Source organism: Hyla sarda, unplaced genomic scaffold, assembly GCF_029499605.1.
Source record: "Hyla sarda isolate aHylSar1 unplaced genomic scaffold, aHylSar1.hap1 scaffold_31, whole genome shotgun sequence".
In the NCBI taxonomy this organism is placed as follows: domain Eukaryota; kingdom Metazoa; phylum Chordata; class Amphibia; order Anura; family Hylidae; genus Hyla; species Hyla sarda.
Window position 1 is genome coordinate 106,051 of NW_026609824.1, and position 23,696 is coordinate 129,746.

Consider the following 23,696-nt stretch of genomic DNA (forward strand, 5'->3'; position numbering starts at 1 on the left):
CACTGCCCCATACCATACACACTGCCCCCATACACAGCCCCCATACACATACACTGCCCCATACCATACACACTGCCCCATACCATACACACTGCACCATACACATACACTGCCCCATACACATACACTGCCCCATACCATACACACTGCCCCATACCATACACACTGCACCATACACATACACTGCCCCCATACACATACACTGCCCCATACACATACACTAGCCCCCATACACCGCCCCCATACACATACACTGCCCCCCATATACATACACTGCCCCCATACTCATACACTGCCCCCATACTCATACACTGCCCCATACACATGTACTGCCCCCATATACTCACATGCACTGCCCCCCATACACAGCCCCCATACACATACACTGCCCCATACCATACACTGCCCCATACCATACACACTGCCCCATACACATACACTGCCCCATACACATACACTGCCTCATACACATACACACTGCCCCGTACCATACACTGCCCCATACACATACACTGCCCCATACCATACACTGCCACATACACATACACTGCCCCATACACATACACTGCCCCCATATACATACACTGCCCACATACACTGCCCCATACCATACACACTGCCCCCATACACAGCCCCATACCATACACTGCTACATACACTGCCCCATACCATACACACTGCCCCATACCATACACCACTGCCCCATACCATACACTGCCCCATACACATACACTGCACCCATACACATACACTGCCCCATACCATACACTGCCCCAATACACATACAATGCCCCCCCATAAGCATACAATGCCCCCCCATACACATACACTGCCCCCATACACATGCAGTGCCCCCATACACATACACTGCCCCCATACACATACACTGCCCCATACACATACACTGCCCCCATACACAGACACTTCCCCCATACTCATACACTGCCCCCATACTCATACACTGCCCCATACCATACACACTGCCCCATACACATACACTGCCCCCATACACATACACTGCCCACATACACTGCCCCCATACACATACACTGCCCCATACACATAAACTGACGACATACACTGTCCCATACACATACACTGCCCCCATACCTTACACACAGCCCCATACAAATGCACTGCCCCATACACATATACTGCCCCTATATACACACACGTACACAACCCCATGCACACATACACTGCCCCTATAAACACACACGTACACAACCCCATACACACATACACAGTCCCATACCATATAAACTGCCCCATACACATGCACTGCCCCATACACATACACTGCCCCATACACATACACAGCCACCATATACACACATACACAGCCCCCATACACAAAAACAGCCCCATACCATATACACTGCCCCTATATACACACATAGACACAGCCCCCACACACAGTCCACCATACACACAAACACAGCCCCCCCCACACACACATACAGCCCTGTACCATATAAACTGCCCCATACACATACACTGCCCCCATACACTGCCCCATACACATACACTGCCCCCATACACATACACTGCCCCATACCATACACACTGCCCCATACACTTACACATACACCCATACAAATATACTCGCATACACAGCCCCATATACTCACCTACACTGCCCCATACACATGCACTGCTCCCATACACATACACTGCCCCCATATACACACACATACAGAGCCCCCATATACACACATACACAGCCCCATACAAAATACACTGCCCCATACACATACACTGCCCCCATCTACACACACATACACAGCCCCCATATACACTGCCCCATACACATGTACTGCCCCCATATACTCACATGCACTGCCCCCCATACACTGCCCCTATGTACACGCACATACACAGCCCACATATATACTGCCTCATACACATACACTGCACCATACACATATACTGCCCCTATATACACACATACACAGCCCCATACCATATACATAGCCTCATACACATACACTGCCCCTATATACACACACACAGCCATACACATACACTCAGGACCAGTTTTAGATTTAATGTGGCGCTGGGCAAAATTAAAAGTGGGGCCGCAAAAGCCAAACAAGTTAGATTTTATTGTGAAACGACTGATGTCATTACAAAGTAAAATTGGTAGTGCATAAAACAAGCGCTTGTAGGGGTCTGTAGGTGGAAAACTGAAAGCGTTATGGTTTTTAGAAGGTGGGGAGGAAAAAACAAAAGTGCAAAAACGGAAAAACGCTGAGTCCTGAAAGGGTTAAATGATCAGGAGCACAAGCCACAAAGCGTATGTCCCTGTAGACACACAATATTTGCTAGACACACAATACCGCTATTGTTCCAAATTAAAAACCACGATAAAAAGACCAATATTCTGACATACAATAACATATACTGTAGTGGTAGATACCAACTATACACTGGCACCCTGCAGATCGAATGAGGCCGGGTTCACATATGTCAGGCGTGCACTGGAGGGAAACTAATGCTAGAACTGATCCCATTTATTTGAATGGGGCAGTTCACAATCATCCAGCGTCTTAATTTTGACACCGGATTGTTGGACACACCGGAGAGGGAGGTTTGGATTACACCCCCTGAAAAGCACTACTGTGCGTGTGTGTATGTATATATATATATCATAGGAAAGAAAAATAAAATATATATATATATATATATATATATATATATTTCCCAACCAGAGTGTATCCAGCTGTTGCAAAACTACAACTCTCAGCATGCTGGGATTTGTAGTATTCCAACAGCTGGAGGCACCCTGGTTGCGAAACATTGATATATACACACACATGCATAAATCAGTGTTTCCCAACCAGGATGCCGCCAGCTATTACAAAACTATCAATCCCAGCATGCCCAAATAGCCTAAACAGCTGGAGGCACCCTGTTTGGGAAACACTGTTAACAATATATATATATATATATATATATATATATATATATATATATATATATATACAAAGTCCCGAAATCACAGGACCAGTCAGGTCATGGATCTTGAAATACTGGATTATTTTATTCTTCCCCGCAGCAAATGCAACGTTTCGGAAGTAGTAGCCTTTATCAAGCATAATACAAATACAAAATGTGCATATATATATATATATATATATATATATATATATATATATATCACAGATACATTTCATTGGCTACAACTCATGTGATACAAATGTATAATTATCTAAAAACGCACCTCTATTTAAATTTAATTGGAGCAATGCTCTGTTAATCACAGTGATGTCAAGTTGACATAGCATCCGTCTATATACAATACAATCAATACACATATAAAGTGCCCTGTGCCATATGACATACAGTGCTATATAGTGTTAATTAGGTACCTTGAGTATCAGCCAAATATATAACTCGATCGCACCCAGAACATGCCGATCGCTGCCATCTCCGTTCTCATTCTTGTTTGTATACAAAGCGACTGCTCATGCGTCGGAAAAGTTCCTACGTATCAGCGCATCACTTCCGCTCTCGATCGCTCACAGTAATGTGTGCTGATCAGGTGCGCGTAATGCCCTTACCCACACTAATCACCATTTGTGTTCTGCGGCTGCGCAAACGGGTCCGGCGATCGTGTTATCACACTGGACATATCGCGATCCAGCCGGCCGGCTGTGCATGCGCATTGTAACCAAACACTTGTAACCTAGCAAATCATGTTTGAATAGTACAACAGTAAATGCTGACATCAAATTATCATGCAACTGATATTTTATTTCTAGATGACATGAATGAGGGCATATATTAGAAAAAATAATAATATATAAGAGGATGGCTGCAATGGCTGCGATCTTGGCTGTAGTGAAGGTCCCCACGCATTTGCTGTGGGGAAGAATAAAATAATCCAGTATTTCAAGATCCATGACCTGACTGGTGCTGTGATTTCGGGACTTTGTTTTTATATATATATATATCTATATTCTTTTATTTTATTGAAGAGCTGAGGTATGTGCTCTCAAGTCACCCAAGTGCAAGTATTCACACAAAATACCGTGCACAAGGATGCGGTCTATTGCAAGCCCTTTTTTTACACTTGATCTTAGCCAAAAGGCCCAGAGGTGATAACAGGTAAAGGGGTGGAACCAACCATGCCCCCTTCATGAGCACTCACACTACTTATAGGGAAGAAAGGAAGGCTGGCAGGCGGCCTCCCATGCATAGGAAAGGAGGGAGGCAGGCAGTCTCCCATACACTCTCTGGGTGGGTGGCAGTCAGCCACCCGTACATACAGCACAGGCTAAATCCACATCATTGCTTAAAAGAAGGACAGGAGTCCATTCCACTCTGATGGAGCAATAAGCAATGCAATCCATACCCTGGCTTTTACAGGAACCCCTGTAATTGTGTAATTCACATTTCTTGCCACAAGATGGCAGTGGTGTTTTAAAATCTTGAACGCTGTGCACAGCTAACTCCATACTGTTGAAATTGCTCAGTGTCTGTCAGACAGACTGGTATTTAGACTCTTCTATCTAGTTAGTTCCGGTGCCCTGCTTCAGCTCGGGCACGGGAGTTACTAACTAAGCTGGGACACTGGCACAGCGTTATTATTAAAACATAATCCTCCCTTACTTTAAAGGAAGGGAGGATTACGTTTTATATCATGAAAAACTATTTCGGAAACTATGTCGGAGTTAGCTGTGCACAGCGTTCAATATTTTAAAACACCACTGCCATCTTGTGGCAAGAAATGTGAATTACACAAGTCAAGAAATATTTTAAAGAAGCATTAATAAAAGTAAATTTTTAGGGGATCTTTAGTCAGGGTTAATCCTGAGGGGATTTATTTCCCCAAGTAGGTTGTTCATTAATAAGTCGGCCCAGAGATCCCTAGGGGATTTAGCTAGTGTAGGTTTTCGTGACATATTCTACTTTAACATAGCGGTAAATTTTTGTGGTTACTTGCATCACAAAATGTCATGAAAATTTAGAAAATTTTGCATTTTTCTAACTTTGAACTCTCTGCTTGTAAGGAAAATGGATATTCCAAATACATTTTATATTGATTCACAAACACAATGGGGGAGATTTATCAAAGGATTTAGACTGATTTTTCCTGTCTAAATTTGTCGCACAGAAAGTCGCAGTCTAAATATGTGCGACTTTTCTGCGACTTTTGCTCTAGATGATTTTTAGAACATGATGCATGCAAGTCTATTTTAGACAGAAATGCATTGGAAAATGCATTGGTGCTGAATTTATCAAGTGCGACTTTTGTGCGACAAGTCGCATCTGCCCAAAATACGCTGAAATGTCAGACCATGCTGGAGCAGGACTAAATGCAGTTTAAGCTGTAGACCCTGAAGTCTGAGCACAGAATTTATCAAGGGCTGTGAGACCTTTGATAAATTAGGAGCACAATAGACAGGAGACTACCACATACGCTGGTCTATAAGCATACCCAGAATAGACTAGATTAGTAAATGTCCCCCAATATGTCTAATTTATGTTGGCATCATAAAATTGACCAATTTTTTACTTTTTGAAGACATTAGAGGGCTTCAAAGTATAGCAGCAATTTTCTAAATTTTCATGAAAATTTTAAAATCTGAATTTTTCAAAGACCAGTTAAGTTTGAACTGGATTTGAGGGGCCATTCTGTGAGAAATACCCCATAAATGACCCCATTGTAGAAACTACACCCCTCACAGTTTTCAAAATGACATTCAAAAAGTGTGTTAACCCTTTAGGTCTTTCACAAGAATTGCAGCAAAGTGGAGGAGAAAAATCAAAATCTGCATTTTTTACACTAACATATTCTTGTAGCCCCATTTTTTTAATTTTTAAAAGTGGTAAAAGGAGAAAAAGCCCCCCAAAATTTGTAGCTCAATTTCTCTCGAGTACGTAAATACATCATATGTTGACATAAAGTGCTTTGTGGGCTCACAACATGGCTCAAGAGGGAAAGAGCAACTGTAGGATTTTTTTAAACAAATTTTGCTGTCATGGTTTTTGGGGCCATGTTGCATTTAGGAAGCCCCCATGGTGCCAGAACAGCAAAAAAAACATATGGCATACTATTTTGGAAACTACACCCCTCAAGGAATGTAACAAGGGGTATAGTGAGCCTCAACACCCCACAGGTGTTTGGCGACTTTGCGTTGAAGTTGGGTGTAAAAATGGAAAATTAGATTTTCTCTATCGGCTCCATTGGGGGACACAGACCATGGGTGTATGCTGCTGTCTCTAGGAGGTATGACACTATGGCAACAAAAAAAAGTCGGCTCCTCCCAGCAGGATATACCCGCCTCTAGGCCCTGAGCTAATCAGTTTTAGCTTAGTGTCTGAAGGAGGTGGACATGGTCTGGAATTCTCCAGACCAGGTCTTCTGTTTCTTATTTTTCCTAGTTAGGGTATGTGTTAGTTTTTTATTCCGTTTTCTTTCATGTTTTCAAGTGGGGACTGAGGAACTGCGGCTCACTGTTTCCTCATTGTGATTGAGGGGGCACAGACATTGCGTATATGCGCTGTTCACCCCCTCTCGCCAACGGTCAGCGTCTGGGGTTGTACCTCATGGGTCCGGGTCCCCCTATTCCCTGCTCGCTTTGCTCGCACATGGTAGCTCAGCGTGATGCAGGTAACAGAAAGCTGACTGAAGACCTCACAGAAGACTCCATTAGGTAAGTACTTCTGATTGAGGTGAGTATATATTCTTCTCCCTTTAGGTACTGACTTGCAACCTCTGGAGACCCTCATTTTTTGGCCCACCTTTCAGGGTCCAAGGGGCTGGCCTGTGTTAGGGGCTCTATCTTTTATTCTAAAAAAAAGGGGCGAGCAATGGCATATTGGGAATGAATGGTTTACTTTATTATTATGCACGTGTGTGTGTGTTATACTATGCGGCTGACATCCGCGGCGCTTACTATGTGGCTGACAGCCGCGGCGCTTTTACTGTTCGGGCGCATGAAGCGCCGACTTACTTTCGCTTTCGGCAGCAGACGACTGTCGGCGAATATGTGTATCGCCCGCTCACTTCCCCGTGGGCGCATATGCGGCTGACATGTGCGCCTGGGGCAAGGAGCGGGCGCCATTACTATTGTTCTTCTCGGCGGCCGGGGAGCTATAGCTCCGCCCACAGGGCCGCCGGAGCTCACTGGAGGCGCGGATTGTCCTCCAATCAGCGCCGTGCGTGCGATTTTCGGTGGCAGAGGCCAATCAGACAGGGCCCCTGCTCCAGGCACGCCCCTCTCTAGCTATTGGCTGGCCTGTTTCTCCCTCTCTATCTACACAGAGCGGAGTTCTCCTCACAGCAGCCACCACAGGGGACACAGACTCGGGTGAGATATTTTTTTTTTCATTATGTTCGTACCCAGAATTGTTCCTCCCTCTAAACAGACAACTGGAGCGTTAGTTTCCTATTTGGTCTGTAAGAACTGTAATTCCAAAATACCTGGTTCTGCTGAACCCACTTGCTCTGCCTGCTCCTCTGCTGCCCCAGACCCCCTGGTACCCTCGGATGCTCTTTCAGTTCTGGTGGATTCGGCCGCCCCTCCAGCCTGGGTTTCTTCCCTATCCCAGTATATGGGCTGACTTGACTCAAGTCTCCCGTTCGGTGGCTGAGGCTTCTCGTGACGTGGTGTCTGCCTTGAAGAGGTCTGCCCTGTGCCAACCCTCTAAAGGGCCCCGCTCCTCTTCTCCACATACTTCACCCTCTCACAGGCGTACTAGGGGTGTATCTTCTGACTCTTCCATTGAGTCTTCAGGTAGACGTGGGTGCTCCCCTCGTGGGTCCCGCCCCCCCCGTGTCATCTGGTCACAAACGTCGCTCCTCCAGAGGACGTTCCCGGAATCGCCACTCTGCCTCGCAAGAGTCGCGTACCCGGTCATGGTCGCCCCCCACTTGTTCACATTCTCCTGGTGGATGAGGCTTTCGAATTGGCATCTGACTCGGAGGACCACTCGGATACAGTTGAAATGGTGAACTCATTGGTTGCGGCCATAAGAGACACCTTTCACTTAGAGGACCCAGGATCTTCGGATGTGACTCCTGAAGTATCTTTTCATCATGCTAAACTGGCACCTCAAAGGTTCAGCTCTCACGCTGAATTTGACACCCTTCTGGAATCTGCATGGAAACATCCGGACAAGAGGCTCCCGGGAATGAAGAAGGTTCAGGTGCGTTACCCATTCGACAAGGACCTTGCCTCTAAGGTGGTTTCCCCTCCCTTGGTGGATCCACCATTTTCCCGCCTCTCTAAGGCTACTACACTGTCGCTAGCAGATATGGCTGCTTTCAAGGATTCAACGGACAAGAAGGTGGAGTCCTTAGCGAAGTTTGCCTCTGAAGCAGCAGGCTCTTCTCTGCTTCCCACCTTCGCCTCGGCTTGGGTGTCCAAGGCCCTATCGGTGTGGTGCTCAAAACTCCGTCAGGGTATCCAGGCGGGATCCCCCCAGAGGATCTGTCTGCTTTGGTTCTCCAATGCTCTAAAGCTGGGGACTTTCTGTGCACAGCTTCCATGCAGTCAGCCCGTTGTGCTGCCTTTGCTGTGGGTCACCTGGCGGCCCTCCGCCGTTCCATGTGGCTTAAGGCTTGGGATGTGGATGCGGATGCCGCTTCCAAAAGGTCTCTCACCGAGCTTCCTTTTACTGGTGCCCGTCTTTTTGGCAAGCGCCTTGATGAGATTATCTCTGAGGCGACGGTTGGCAAGAGTTCCTTGTTGCCTCAAAATAAGGCTCGCTCTACTTCCCAGAGGAAGTCCTCTTCCTTTCAGTCCTTTCGGACATTTGGCCCTAATAAGGGGTCTAGGCAGGCGCCTTCGCGGGACAAGAAGGCTCCCTCATTCCGGGCTTGCCCGTCTTGGAAGTTGGACACCAACCGTTCCGGCCGTTTTGCGGCCAAATCGGGCAAACGCAAACCCACTTCTGCATGAAGTGATGCCCCCACCCGCAGATTTTTCTCGGGTGGGAGGTCGTCTCTTACTTTTTCGAGACATCTGGACCACACACATTCAGGACTCTTTGGTCAGGGACGTGGTGTCCAACGGATACCGAATGGAATTTGCCTCCCTCCCGAGGGATCGTTTTTTTCAGTCCCGGGCCCCCCGGTCTCCTTCTCTGGCGAAACAGTTTCGGGAGGCTCTCCGGTCCCTGCTTCTCCAGGGAGTTATTCTTGGGGTTTCTATTCCAATCTTTTTGTGGTCCCCAAGAAGGGCGGTTCTGTGCGGCCAATCCTGGACCTCAAGCGTCTCAACCTTCATCTTCTCATCCGCCACTTCCGATTGGAATCCCTCCGTTCGGTAGTGGCATCCATGGAACAAGGGGAATTTCTTTCTTCAGTGGACATCAAAGATGCCTACCTCCATGTTCCAATATTTCCCAGCCATCAATGGCTTTTTTTCCTATTACTCCTTGTGAAAATGAAAAATTTGGGATAACACCAGCATTTTAGTGAAGAAAATAAAATTTTTCATTTTCACGTCCAACTTTAATGAAAATTTGTCAAACACCTGTGGGGTGTTAAAGCTCACTATACCCATTCTTACATTCCGTGAGGGGTGTAGTTTCCAAAATGGGGTCACATGTGGGTATTTATTTTTGTGCGTTTATGTCAGAACCGCTGTAAAAGGTAAAAGGAGAAAAAGCCCCCCAAAATTTGTTGGGCAATTTTTACCGAGTACGGTAAAGTGAGAGAGCGCCATGCGCATTTAAGGCCTAAATTACGGATGCAAGAGTTAGACTTGCCTCGGATACCAAAATTACCCTATGGCAGTGTTTCGCAAACAGAGTGCCTCCAGCTGTTGCAAAACTCCCAGCATGCCTGGACAGTCAATGGCTGTCTGGCAATACTGGGAGTTGTTGTTTTGCAACAGCTGGAGACTACGTTTTAGAAACCGTGCCATACCAGAGGTTTCTCATTTTTATTGGGGGGGGGGGGGGACTGTGTAGGGGTATGTTTATAGGTAGTGTTTTTAGGGTACATTCAGACTGCTGGGGGATTACAGCGAGTTTCCTGCTGGGAGTTTGAGCTGCAGCAGAAAATTTCCTGCATCTCTAGCTTGCAGCGAGAGACTAACTGTAAACCCCCGCCCCTTGTGAATGTACCCTGTACATTCGCATGGAGGGGGGGGAAAACCCCCAGGTACCACCACCATCTTCTCCCCCCCCCCCCCTCTCTGCCTGACATCCAGGGGCGGGCAGAGCGGGGAATTTCCATGGTAACCCCTCCGCCTTTAACTTCCATTGGTCAGTAGTCATTACTAATGGCAGGGGATAGGGGGGGATGGCACCACTGCCACCTCGCTCCTATCCCTTAGGAGGATTGGGGCTGTCACTGACAAATCCTTTCATCCCTATTTTCCGGGCAATCGGGTCATCAGAGATCCGATCAGCCCGGAATTGCCACAAACGTCGATTTGCCGCCATGGCCGACATGGGGGGTTCTCAGGACCCTCCTAGGCATTTTCACAGGATGCCTGCTGAAAGATTTCAGCAGGCATCTCGGTCCGGTCCCCGACGGCTAGCGGCGGGGACCGAAATTCCCACGGGCGTATCCATACACCCTCAGTCCTTAAGGACTTTGAAACGGGGGCGTATGGGCACGCTCTCCATCCTTAAGGGGTTAAGATCTGCATATGAAAACAACACGCCTACCTTTGTTGCCTGCAGCCACCTCCCTGGCTGTCCGGACACGGAATCAAACCAACTGTAACGAGAAACTGAAAATAAACAGTATTCACCTGCATCCTTTTGGACTCTTTGCTGAATCAGGGTAATCTGACAACCCATGGTCGTGCTGTTGGTGCTTCTGGTTCTTCCGCTGTTTACACCTGGCAGTGGCATTGAATGACATTTAATAGAACTAAAGGTCCTGGGTGCAACAATCCTCCCATGAGGACCAGCCTCAACAGCTTTGTAGATTGCCCTCATGTTTGCAACTCCATATACATTTTATTTTCTTCATACTTCTTTCTTCATACTTTTTTCTTTCTGTCATTCAGACTTTCATTCATTCTCACTCACTCACTCACTTTAATTCATTTGTTCTCTCTCTCACTCACTCAATTACTCACTCAATCACTCACTCACTCTCTCTCTTACTCACTCACTCAGTCAGTCTCTCTCTCTTTCTTTCTTTTTTTTTATTAATTTTTTTCCATCTTCTTCTTCTTCTTCAGACCCCATCATAGCACTAATGCTTATCCAATACCACCAGCAGATGGAGACACTCCATTGCAACATTGGTTGTGAGCAGCAGTTTCTAAAAACAAATGCCTCATGGCTGATTTCTCATCAATCAATGGATGGCAAATTTTGTTTTTATCATTCACTGACCACAGAACCAATGCATGGTCAAGCAACAGCAATGACGCACCCTTGTGAATAACCATGAGACCCTCACATCATTTAACAGGATTCAGCACCACCTGCAAGACAGCTACGTATCATGTCATGTCAAACCTGCACAGGTGTGCTAGATTAGTATTATTATTAATTTTTTAGTTTTTATGACATCAATCAGTGTGCAAACATGGTCAGTAAAATGCCAAATGGATAGACGTTCATAAACCAGTCAGTGCAACTCATTATTGTGGTCTCTAATTGTGGAACTCTTTTTTTTTTTTGTGAGGACACGATGAGCTTATCCAATTAAGGAGGCCATTCAGCAGTACTGGGTCTGGACAGCAGCGGCACCTTCTGCAGCCAGACTGACAGACATGACAAGGCAGGCAACAGCTGCAGCAGCACCCACAGAGGATTAAATAAGAATCTGTCTTTTTTAACACTGGAATGGGGTGGTGCACTGTACCCGAAGATACTGCCATATCGGGTCAATGCATTGGGCGACGGAAGCAAGTTTCCAAATCGGCTCCCATTCTCAAAAATCCATTTAATTTATGGTCCCCAGATAGGGGACGTATCAGATATTAAACTGATAAGAACAGATTTTTGATTGAAAAAACCTTTATTACCAATCAATTGTCAATCACACAATAAATATATTCACCATAACAGAACTGACTTTTTTTTATCTATCTATCTATCTATCTATCTATCTATCTATCTATATATATATACCGTATTTATCGGGGTATACCACGCACCGGCCTATAACATGCACCCTCATTTTACCAAGGATATTTGGGTAAAAAAAGTTTTTTACCCAAATATCCATGGTAAAATGAGGGTGCGTGTGTGCGCGTGTATACCCCGATAAACCCCCAGGAAAGGCAGGGGGAGAGAGGCCGTCGCTGCCCGCTTCTCTCCCCCTGCCTTTCCTGGGGTCTAGAGCGCTGCTGTCGGCCCTTCTCACCCCCTGGTTATCGGCGCCGACAGCCAGGGGGAGAGAAGGGGCAGCGGCACCCATTGCCGGCGCCGCTGCCCTGTTGCCTCCCCCCATCTCCGGTGGCAAAATTACCTGGGTCGGGTCCGCGCTGCTGCAGGCCTCCGGCGCGCGTCCCCTGCGTCATTGCTATGCACGGCGCGGCGCATGACGTCAGTGCGCCGCGCCGTGCAGCGCATAGCAACAGGTAATTATGCCACCGGGGATGGGGGGAGGCAACGGGGCAGCGGCGCCGGCAATGGGTGCCGCTGCCCCTTCTCTCCCCCTGGCTGTCGGCGCCGCTTCTCTCCCCCTGGCTATCGGCGCCGGCACCGTTAGTCAGGGGGACAGAACGGGCAGCGGCGCCGATAGCCAGGGGGTGAGAAGGGCCGGCAGCAGGGCTCTAGACCCCAGGTAAGGCAGGGGGAGAGAAGCGGGCAGCGACGGCCTTTCTCCCCCTGCCTTTCCTGGGGGTGTATCGGCGTATAACACGCACATAGAATTTAGGCTGAAAATTTTAGCCTAAAAAGTGCGTGTTATACGCCGATAAATACTATATATATATATATATATATATATATATATATATATATATATATAGATATAGATATATAAAAAAAAATATTTTATTGAAGAGCTGAGGTATGTGCTCTTAAAGAGTAGCTATCCTCAACTAAAATGTCCATATTCCCCCTCCCCATCTTTCCCTCACACTGTCTACATCTATCCCTGTTTTTTTTTTATCCTCTTAAAACATTAGAACAATACCTTTTTCCACTCCTCTTCGGTAGCTCAGAGTTGAGCAGTCTCACGATTGCAGGAAGTCGGCGGGCGGGCCGGCGTGACGTCATCTGAAGCCTCGCCGGCCACCACTTCCGCCCATCTTGCTGTATTCTGCGCTCAATGTCGGGAGCGCGCATACAGGCGCGCATACAGGCTGGGAGGGATGGCAGCCTCTGAGTCTCCTCCTTTCTGTTTAGTTTTGCACGTACCATTCAGAGAGGAGGAGAGTCTGAGAACGGAGCTGCTGTACTGTGCCCTGAGGGAATTTATAATATCAAAATGGTGGGTAGTACAATTGATTATATGCCCAAAACAATAAAAATAAAATTTCACAAAGCTGCAATCCCCAATGAATGACTGCAGACCGCAGTGCATTATAAATGGTGTGAATAATAGTGATTTTATCCCAATCAAAAATGATGCATCATTTTTGAATGGGATAAAATCTCCATTATTGACACCATTTATAATGCACTGCTGGCTGCAGCCATTCATTGGGGATTGCAGCTTTGTGAATTTATTTATTTATTTTTTCATATAAAGCTGCACTCCCAAATGAATAGCTGCAGCCAGCAGTGCATTATAAATGGTGTCAATAATGGAGATTTTATCCCATTCAAAAATGATGCATCATTTTTGTAATGGAATAAAATCTCTTTTTTTTCACTATCTATACCAGTGGTCCCCAAACTGTGGCCCTCCAGATGTTGCAAAACTACAACTCCCAGCATGCCTGGACAGCCAACGGCTGTCCAGGCATGCTGGGAATTGTAGTTTTGCAACATCTGGAGGGCCACAGTTTGGGGACCACTGACCTATACTGCATTGCTGCGGTTTTATCGTGTACATGTGCTCACTGATTGCATATTTTATTGCATTAGGAACACCGCAGCAATTCAGGATAGGTGGTGATTAAAAAAAAAGATTTTATTCCATTCAAAAATTGTGCATATTTATTGATGGAATGAATTCACAATTTATATCCCCATCTTGACTGTATTGCACATAACACCATAACCTCCCCCCAATGGAATAAATGCGCTTTTTTTGCTCACCATCTATACTGGAGTGATCCGGTGTTACTCAATAAAACCACAGCACTACAATATAGATAGTGATCCAAAGTCCCAAATGAGTCCAAAATCAGAAATTTACCGTGCATACCATCCACACTCAATATATGATAATGAGCGTGCATAGCATGCAGGCTCAAAACATGATAATGAGAGTGCATAGCATGCATGCTCAATACCTGATATTGAGCATCCATAGCATGCACACTCAATACATAATAATAAACATGAATATTTTGAGCGTACATAGCCTGCATGTTCAATACATGATATTGAGCATGCATAGCATGCACAGTAAGTATATGATATTGAGCATGCATAACATACACACTCAATACATGATAATGAGCGTGCATAGCATGCAGGCTCAATACATTGTAATGAAAGTGTGTAGCATGTATGTGTAGCATACATTGAGCATCCATAGGATGCATACTCAATATATAATAATGAACGTTAATATATGAGTGTGCATAGCATGCATGCTCAATACATTATATTGAGCATGCATAGCATACACACTCAATACATGATAATGAACGTGAATATATGAGCGTGCATAGCATGCATGCTCAATACATGTTATTGAGCATGCATAGCATCCACAGTCAATACATGATATTGAGCATGCATAGCATGCACAATCAATACATGATATTGAGCGTGCATGGCATAAACACTCAATACATGATAATGAGCATGCATAGCATGCAGGCTCAATACATCGTAATGAAAGTGTGTAGCATGCATGCTCAATAAATGATATTTTGCATGCATAGCATGCACACTCAATACATAATTAACGTGAATATTTTGAGCGTGCATAGCCTGCATGTTCAATACATGAAATTGAGCATGCAAAGCATACACAATCAATACATGATAATGAGCATGCATAGCATACATTTTCAATAAATGATATTGAGCATGCATAGCATACACACTCAAAAATGATATTGAGCATGCATAGCATACAGGCTCAATACATCATAATGAGAGTGCATAGCATGGATGCTCAATATATAATAATGAACATGAATATATGAGCGTGCATAGCATGCACAGTCAATACATGATATTGAGCATGCATAGCATACACACTCAATACATGATAATGAATGTGAATATATGAGCGTGCATAGCATGCATGCTCAATACATGTTATTGAGCATGCATAGCATCCACAGTCAATACATGATATTGAGCGTGCATAGCATGCACAATCAATACATGATATTGAGCGTGCATGGCATAAACACTCAATACATGATAATGAGCATGCATAGCATGCAGGCTCAATACATCATAATGAAAGTGTGTAGCATGCATGTTCAATATATTACATTGAGCATCCATAGGATGCATACTCAATACATAATAATGAACGTTAATATATGAGTGTGCATAGCATGCATGCTCAATACATGATATTGAACATGTATATCCTACACACTCAATACATTATAATGAGCGTGCATAGCATGCAGGCTCAATACATCATAATGAGAGTGCATAGCATGCACACTCAATACATAATAATTAGCGTGCTTATCTGATCAATACCTGATGTTGAGCGTGCATAGCCTGCACAGTCAGTACATGATAATGAGCCTGCATAGCTGAGTGTGCATAACATGCACACTCAATACATGATAATGAGTTTGCTTAGCTGAGCGTGCATAGCATGCAGGCTCAAAATATGATATTGAGCAGCCCTAGCTTGCTGTCGCTATAAATACAATGTGCAGAGTATTATTAAACCTTGTATAATTGATTATTGTACTGAAAAAGGATGATAGCCACTAACATGTTATCTCAACAAGACCAAAACCAAGTAATGGAGAATTTTGCTTTAGGCTATTACATACTCTATTAATCTATTTACTAAAGGCAACTGGATATTCATATGCTGCAGAGGAGGAAAGGGATGAAGAATATAATCCTGAAGAATCTTCTGATGAGGTAATTAATATTCTTTATTATATATATATATATATATAATTTTTTTTTAATACTTATTATTATATTAATTCACTTTTTTTTTTTTTAAATAGGAAGATTATAGTATTCAACAGGAGACGGAAAGTGACAGTGAGGAGGAAACAGCTGCAACAATACATGAAATAACGCCGGTAAGCATATCAACAAGCTACACTTGAAGATCATTTGAACACTGTAATTGAACCCACACCAGGGTCTAACCTACACATTACTAACAGCGCCCTGATGTTTAGCTTTCTACCCCGTTTGACAAAAGATCTCCATAGACCACAATGCGCAAAATAAAAAAAATAAAATAAAATAATGTTTTAGATCTAGCCCATTCATTCCTATCCACCAAAAATAGACACTGGAGGCTGACTTCCAGTACCCTGCTGTTTAGCTTCCTACTTCATTTGACACAGGATCTCCATAGACCACAATGGGCCATTGAATTCAATGGGCAAAAAATCTCAATATTATAGATCTAGCCCATTCATTCCTATACACCAACAATAAACCCTGGAGGCTGACTTCATACTCAGCCTCCAATGGTATTTTGACTAAACAAACCTCAAATGTTTAATGGGTTAATTTGTTGGTGTATAGGAATGAATGGGCTAGATCAGTGTTGTTCAAACAGTGGCCCTCCAGATGTCGCAAAACTACAACTCACTCACAGTCCAGGCATGCTGGGGGTTTTAGTTTTGCAACATCTGGAGGGCCACAGTTTGAAGACCACTTGGCTACATCTATCTTCTACAATCTTCACTATCACCAATCTCTTCTTTCTCCTGCCCTAATCTAGCAGCCAAACATTACCATGACACCCTAAAGTCTACCCTGGATCAAATGGCACCCTCTAAAACACGAATCTCCCGACACAGACGGCAGCAACCCTGGCACACGCTAACAACCCGCTTTCTCAGGCGATGCTCTAGGTGTGCTGAACGTCTCTGGAGGAAAACTAAGACTTCTTCAGACTATCTGCACTATAAATTCATGCTTAAATCCTATTACTCCGCTCTTCACCTTGCCAAACAAACATATTTTACCTCCCTCATCTCCTCTCTGTCTAACAACCCAAAACACCTTTTTGACACGTTCAACTCTTTCCTTCGGCCTAAAGTACAGACCCCAATCACTGATCTCTGTGCTGAAGACCTGGCCAAATACTTCAAAACTAAAATCGATGAAATTCGTGATGAAATCCTCTCCCAGTCCCCTAAAAGTTCTGATCCAATTCCCAGCCACGTCTCCTCTTCATTACAGGCTCAAAAACTGAGAGTGATGGAGGATGAGGTTTCCAAGCTCCTCTCCTCCGCCCGCCCCACTACCTGCTCTAGTGACCCCATGCCTTTACACCTCATCCAGTCTCTCTCTCCTGCTATCAGCTGTCACCTAACTAAAATCTTTAACCTCTCCCTCTCTTCTGGGGTCTTTCCCTCCTCCTTCAAACACTCTATCATAACCCCACTATTGAAAAAACCATCTCTGGACCCTTCCTGTGCAGCCAACTATCGACCCGTCTCAAATCTCCCCTTTATCTCCAAACTCCTGGAATGCTTGGTCTACTCCCGCCTTATCCGCTATCTCTCCGAGAACTCTCTCCTTGACCCCTTACAGTCTGGTTTCCGCTCCATTCACTCCATTCACAGAAACGGCCCTAACCAAAGTCACTGACGATCTTCTGATGGCCAAATCAAATGGCAATTTCTCTTTACTGATTCTCTTGGACCTGTCTGCGGCTTTTGACACTGTGAATCATCAACTCCTCCTCAGTAGTCTCCGCTCCATCGGTCTCAAGGACTCTGCTCTCGCCTGGTTTTCCTCCTATCTCTCTGGCCGCTTCTTTAGCGTCTCGTTTTCTGGCTCTACTTCTTCTCCTCTTCCCTCTGCTGTCGGGGTTCCCCAGGGATCGGTCCTAAGTCCTCTACTCTTTTCACTCTACACATCCCCCATTGGAAAAACAATCAGTGGATTTGGTTTCCAGTACCACCTCTACGCTGATGACATCCAACTTTATACCTCCTCCTCCAACATCACCCCTGCACTCCTACAGAATATCAGTGACTGTCTCTCTGCCGTCTCAGACATCATGTCCTCTTTATATCTGAAACTAAATCTTTCTAAAACAGAACTTCTTGTCTTTTCTCCATCAACTGATACTGTACCTAACCCTGACATTTCCATCTCGGTATGTGGTACTACCATAACTCCCGGGCAGAAGGCTTGCTGTCTTGGAGTTATACTTGACTCTGATCTGTCTTTCACTCCCCATATTCAGTCTCTTTCACGTTCTAAAAAATGAAAGAAGCAATCCAATTGGTTGCTATGGGCAACTGCACAACTCTTCCTCTACACTGGTTTTGATGAATCTCCCCCATAGAGTTCTGTGATTATACTCATATTAGTTTGAACTTTTGTGAACTAGGTCAATTGAATACAACACATTACCTCCTTTTTCAATTAACCTAGTTGCCCATTTATGGTATCCAATCAACCTAGTTTCCACGGTTCAAAGTATCAATTGACCTATATCTGTCAAACCTAATTAAAGAATAATCACACAACTTGAGCTGAACCCAGGAATTGAACCCACACCAGGGTCTCCCATACATATTACTACCAGTACCCTGCTGTTTAGTTTCCTACTTCATTTGACACAGGATCTCCATAGACCACAATGGGCCATTGAATTCAATGGGCAAAAAATCTCAATGTTATAGATCTAGCCCATTCATTCCTATACACCAACAATAGACCATGGAGGCTGACTTCATACTCAGCCTCCAATGGTATTCTGACTCACCAAAATGATAATGTTTAATGGGTTAATTTATTCCTAAATTTCTGTACTTTCCTTTTTTGTCTGTAGCTTGATGCATTGGACAAACATTTTAGCAGGAACTGGTGGGTTTGGATAAAACAGTCCCCCATAGGGCTACTGTAAGTGGTCCCCAAATTTTTTTGTGACACCCCTATGTCCATTTAATATATTGTTCAAGAGGATTACATTTTTTTATTGTATACAATTTTTTATCTTTTTGTATTCATTTTTAGAAACGAAAAGCTCTTCTGGAAAGACTAAGAAAAAAGGCAGAACTACATGGCGAGCTACATGAGCACTCTTTCCAAAACGACCCAGAGTGGCCAAGCATCAATGACATCCCAGGTGACATAGTTACATAGTTACATAGTTAGTACGGTCGAAAAAAGACATATGTCCATCAAGTTCAACCAGGGAATTAAGGGGTAGGGGTGTGGCGCGATATTGGGGAAGGGATGGGATTTTATATTTCTTCATAAGCATTAATGTTATTTTGTTCCAGGAATGTATCTAATCCTGTTTCAAAGCTCTTAATTGTTCCTGCTGTGACCAGTTCCTGAGGTAGACCATTCCATAAATTCACAGTCCTCACGGTAAAGAAGGCGTGTCGCCCCTTGAGACTAAACTTTTTCTTCTCCAGACGGAGGGAGTGCCCCCTCGTCCTTTGGGGGGTTTAACCTGGAACAGTTTTTCTCCATATTTTTTGTATGGGCCATTAATATACTTATATACGTTTATCATATCCCCCCTTAAACGTCTCTTCTCAAGACTAAACAATTGTAACTCCTTTAATCGCTCCTCATAGCTAAGATGATCCATGCCCCATATTAGTTTAGTCGCGCGTCTCTGCACCCTTTCCAACTCCGCAGTGTCCCTTTTATGGACAGGTGCCCAAAACTGAACAGCATATTCCAGGTGAGGCCGTACCAATGCTTTATAAAGGGGGAGTATTATGTCCCTGTCCCTTGAGTCCATGCCTCTTTTGATACATGACAATATCCTGCCGGCTTTGGAAGCAGCAGCCTGACATTTCATGCTATTCTGTAGTCTGTGATCTACAAGTACACCCAGATCCTTCTCTACCAGTGACTCTGCCAGTTTAATCCCCCCTAAGACATACGACGCATGCAGGTTATTAGTACCCAGATGCATAACTTTACATTTATCCACATTGAACCACATTGAACTATAATGATCCAAGAATTGGGAATACACATTGGTGCAAGTGCCAAAATTGCAAAATTATGCCAACAAGAAATGAGAGCATCTGCTGCCAGGAGGAGGATATTCTTAATCCCCACTTTGATAAAGGACTAACTTGTATTCTACAACACGAGGAGTTAGTCAACTTGAGATTTAAAGAAAAAAGTTCAGTGGATGGATAAGTGCCAAAGAATTGTAAAAAAATCGCAATAGGTAATAATATTGTATTGTATATTAATTTTTATATCTTTTTTAGAAACATTTTTTTTTTATGTTTTTAAATATTACTCTCTTTTTTTAACCTTTTCATAAAACTTGAAAAATTAAAAATGTGCATATCAGCATTTCTCTGTGTTTACATGAACATAATTGCAGTTGCTATTACAATTCATTTTATTTTTTATTTATTTTTTTGTGTGCAAATAATTTACCAATCTCAAAGGACATTTACACAAACTTTAGCGTATACGGCTGGGGGAGATAAAACCGGGGGATCACGTATCCCTGCCATATGCAACCGTATGTTAATTCCTTTCTATGAGCCAACTGAAGTGAAATGCCGATTATGGTTGGCTCATTTTTGCCCTGTATGCGCTTTTTCCACAGACCTAAAGCCATAGTCGACCATGGTTTTACTTCACCTTTTTAGGTACGGTTGAAAGTGCATACGGGACAAAAATGAGCCAACCTCACTGAGGATCACTCCGGTCGGCTCATTGAAATGATTTACCATACGGCAGGGATACGGTAGCACATGGTTTTAGCTCCACCACAGCCTTATGAACTCATGTCAGTGTAACAACATGATGTAGGTCTTTATAAGTCTTCGCCCAGGTTTGTGAAATTTGAATCTAAATCCACATATCTGTAAATTATTCATAATTTTTAAACTATTTTAATCTTATTTTATTTGTAGGGTTATTCGCAAGTCCGCATATAGATCCTACTCTTGTTTTGCCCATGGAATCCTTGGGCCTAAACGACGAAAGCCAATACCATCATGTGTCGTCAATTTTATTAGGTCTGAATTTCCAGATCCTGACGGGCAATATATTGGATTCCACTGGCCTGATGAATACCCAGCAAGTGACATGGCTGCTGATGTTTGATTCACTATGACACTTACTTTCTGCACTTTTCATGTTACTACAGTTTTACATTGCACTTTTATTGTTTACAATTTTTTTATGTTTATTTATCTTGTTATTTATATTATATTAATTAGTTATTTAAATTTTTATGGTGGTTATTTTATTTTGTCTATTTTAATCTGTCTACACCAGTCATTTCCCAAACGTGGTCCCTCGGCACACTGCTATTCCATTTGACACTTCCCATTGTTGGAGTTTATTTTTCCGTTGATTTTTTTATTTTTTTATTTCCAGCCCTGGCATGCTCGCTGATGACTGACGGCACAGGGTGGAAGGGAAGCCTGCGTGCGAACTGCGCACAGTGTCCCCCTCCCCCTTGCGGCCCAGTGAGGCAAAAATGGAGCCATGGTGAAGAAGATGTAATACCTGCGGTGCCACCGTCACTGCGGTGTCACCCAGGTCCACCCTCTACCCACCCCAACTGTCAACCCCCCCCCCCCCCGTCCACACCCGTGTCACCATGTTCATCCTCCTGTCCTCACTGTCACACATGTTCCCCCTCCCCGTCAATCATGTCTACCCCCTATTCACATCTGTCACCCATGTACACTCCTCTACACCCCTGTTACCCAATTACACCCCTCTGTTACCCATGTACACTCCTCTACACCCCTCTATAAACCATGTACACTCCTCTACACCCCTCTATAAACCATGTACACTCCTCTACACCCCTCTATAAACCATATACACTCCTCTACACCCCTCTGTCACCCATGTACACCCCTCTGTTACCCATGTACACTCATCTACACCCCTCTGTTGCCCACGTAAAATAATTGCGGATCCTAATGTGTTTGTTTTGCATGTTTAACAGTGAAGAATTGTGTGTGGAATAAATAGTCAAGATGGCAACAATTCAAAGTAGAGAAGATATTATTTGTCAGTTGCTATATAAAGCAGAAATTTAAAATACATACCAACTGAAAAATAGATAATCCATACTCCTTGTATCTCGGCCAGCTGCAGCACCTGGCGTATGAGATAACCCCCGGTTTTCTATAAAATTTTACCTTGTTTAAAGGTAGTCTTATATGGCATATAAAAAAAATATTAGTTCCTTAGAAACTGAATATTTTTGATTTATGTTTTTTTTTAAACAATTGATGATTAAAATTTATTTTCTGTAATGAAAACATTTCACAAAAACAAGTAGTAATAATATTTTTTAATAAACAACACTATAATAATAAACCATTAATAAAAAAAAGTATTTTTTACTCATGAAAATATACATGAATATGCATGTTAAACAATATAGCACATAAACAAGTATATAGCACATAACAAACAAGTATGGAACGGTCTACCTCAGGAACTGGTCACAGCAGGAACAATTAACAGCTTTAAAACAGGATTAGATACATTCCTGGAACAAAATAAGATTAATGCTTATGAAGAAATATAAAATCTCATCCCTTCCCCAATATCGCGCCACACCCCTACCCCTTAATTCCCTGGTTGAACTTGATGGACATATGTCTTTTTTCGACCGTACTAACTATGTAACTATGTAACTATGTAAGTAAAAAATTAAAATCTTGAGTGGTGTTTTTCAACCATTGATTGTTTGTCTGGTTTTTCAATTGGTGCTATATTAGAAGCCATTGTTGACCGGCGAGAGGTCCAGTCTATGGAAATGTTTCCATCGGCAAGTTCCATTACATCCTGCATGATTTTCGAGACGAATTCCTGAGTGGTTGGCTCATACACTGATCGTACAAACCACTCTTTCCGGGCTTTTGAATAGGCAAGATTGTACCTCGGTGTGCCTAAAGGTCCGCTAGTTTCAGTCTCTCTTGTAACAACTGCTTGCACTCTATTCACATTATAATTATGGTCAAGAGCAGCAAGCTGTGTTCGAGCATACACCCCGTCTGTACTAAAATGAAGTCTTTTAGGCCTGTATTTTGTTAGTGAACTATGAAACACTTCCAGATCTCCAGTGTGACAAAAGTTGCTAAGATGTCTAAGGTCTTTTTGTAGTCTTGTATCCATGACAATTTTTCCAAGTTCAACATAACAGGCACTTTGTATTTTTAACCATTTTCGGGTGGACTGAATGTCCTCAGGGAGATGGTCATGATGACAAGATGATTCCTGACCATTATCATCCTACCAAAAATGAACGTTGGTGACATGGTACAAGACAGAGTTCCATCTGTTTACAAGTTCATCTGGATTGCATTCACAAGTATTAGAACTCCACCATAAATGATTTTTAATTGGTCCTATCCATTCTGCTAAATCTTGGCAGTTTTTTTTTGCTGACGGCAAGTAGCTTTTTTCCAATAGATTTAGCTAAGTGCCAGACATCAAACTGGTGACCAATTGTTTTATATTCCTCACGCAGCATTTTTTTGATGGATACGTGC

At 43.6% G+C, this 23,696-nt stretch overlaps 1 protein-coding gene and 1 non-coding gene across 2 annotated transcripts in view; one reads left to right on the forward strand and one right to left on the reverse strand.

The window, feature by feature from the left end:
• The window catches only part of LOC130328549 (uncharacterized), a 48,419-nt gene that overhangs the window by 17,610 nt on the left and 7,113 nt on the right, over positions 1–23,696 (forward strand). Inside the window, exons 3-6 of the mRNA XM_056553470.1 lie at positions 16,048–16,119; positions 16,212–16,289; positions 19,201–19,312; positions 21,087–21,191. Coding sequence (XP_056409445.1) covers positions 16,048–16,119; positions 16,212–16,289; positions 19,201–19,312; positions 21,087–21,191 — 367 coding nt within the window. The remainder of the gene's footprint in view (positions 1–16,047; positions 16,120–16,211; positions 16,290–19,200; positions 19,313–21,086; positions 21,192–23,696) is intronic.
• LOC130328558 (U2 spliceosomal RNA) lies at positions 11,773–11,959 on the reverse strand. Its single transcript, XR_008872505.1, has one exon. It is a non-coding gene; the product is annotated as a U2 spliceosomal RNA (small nuclear RNA).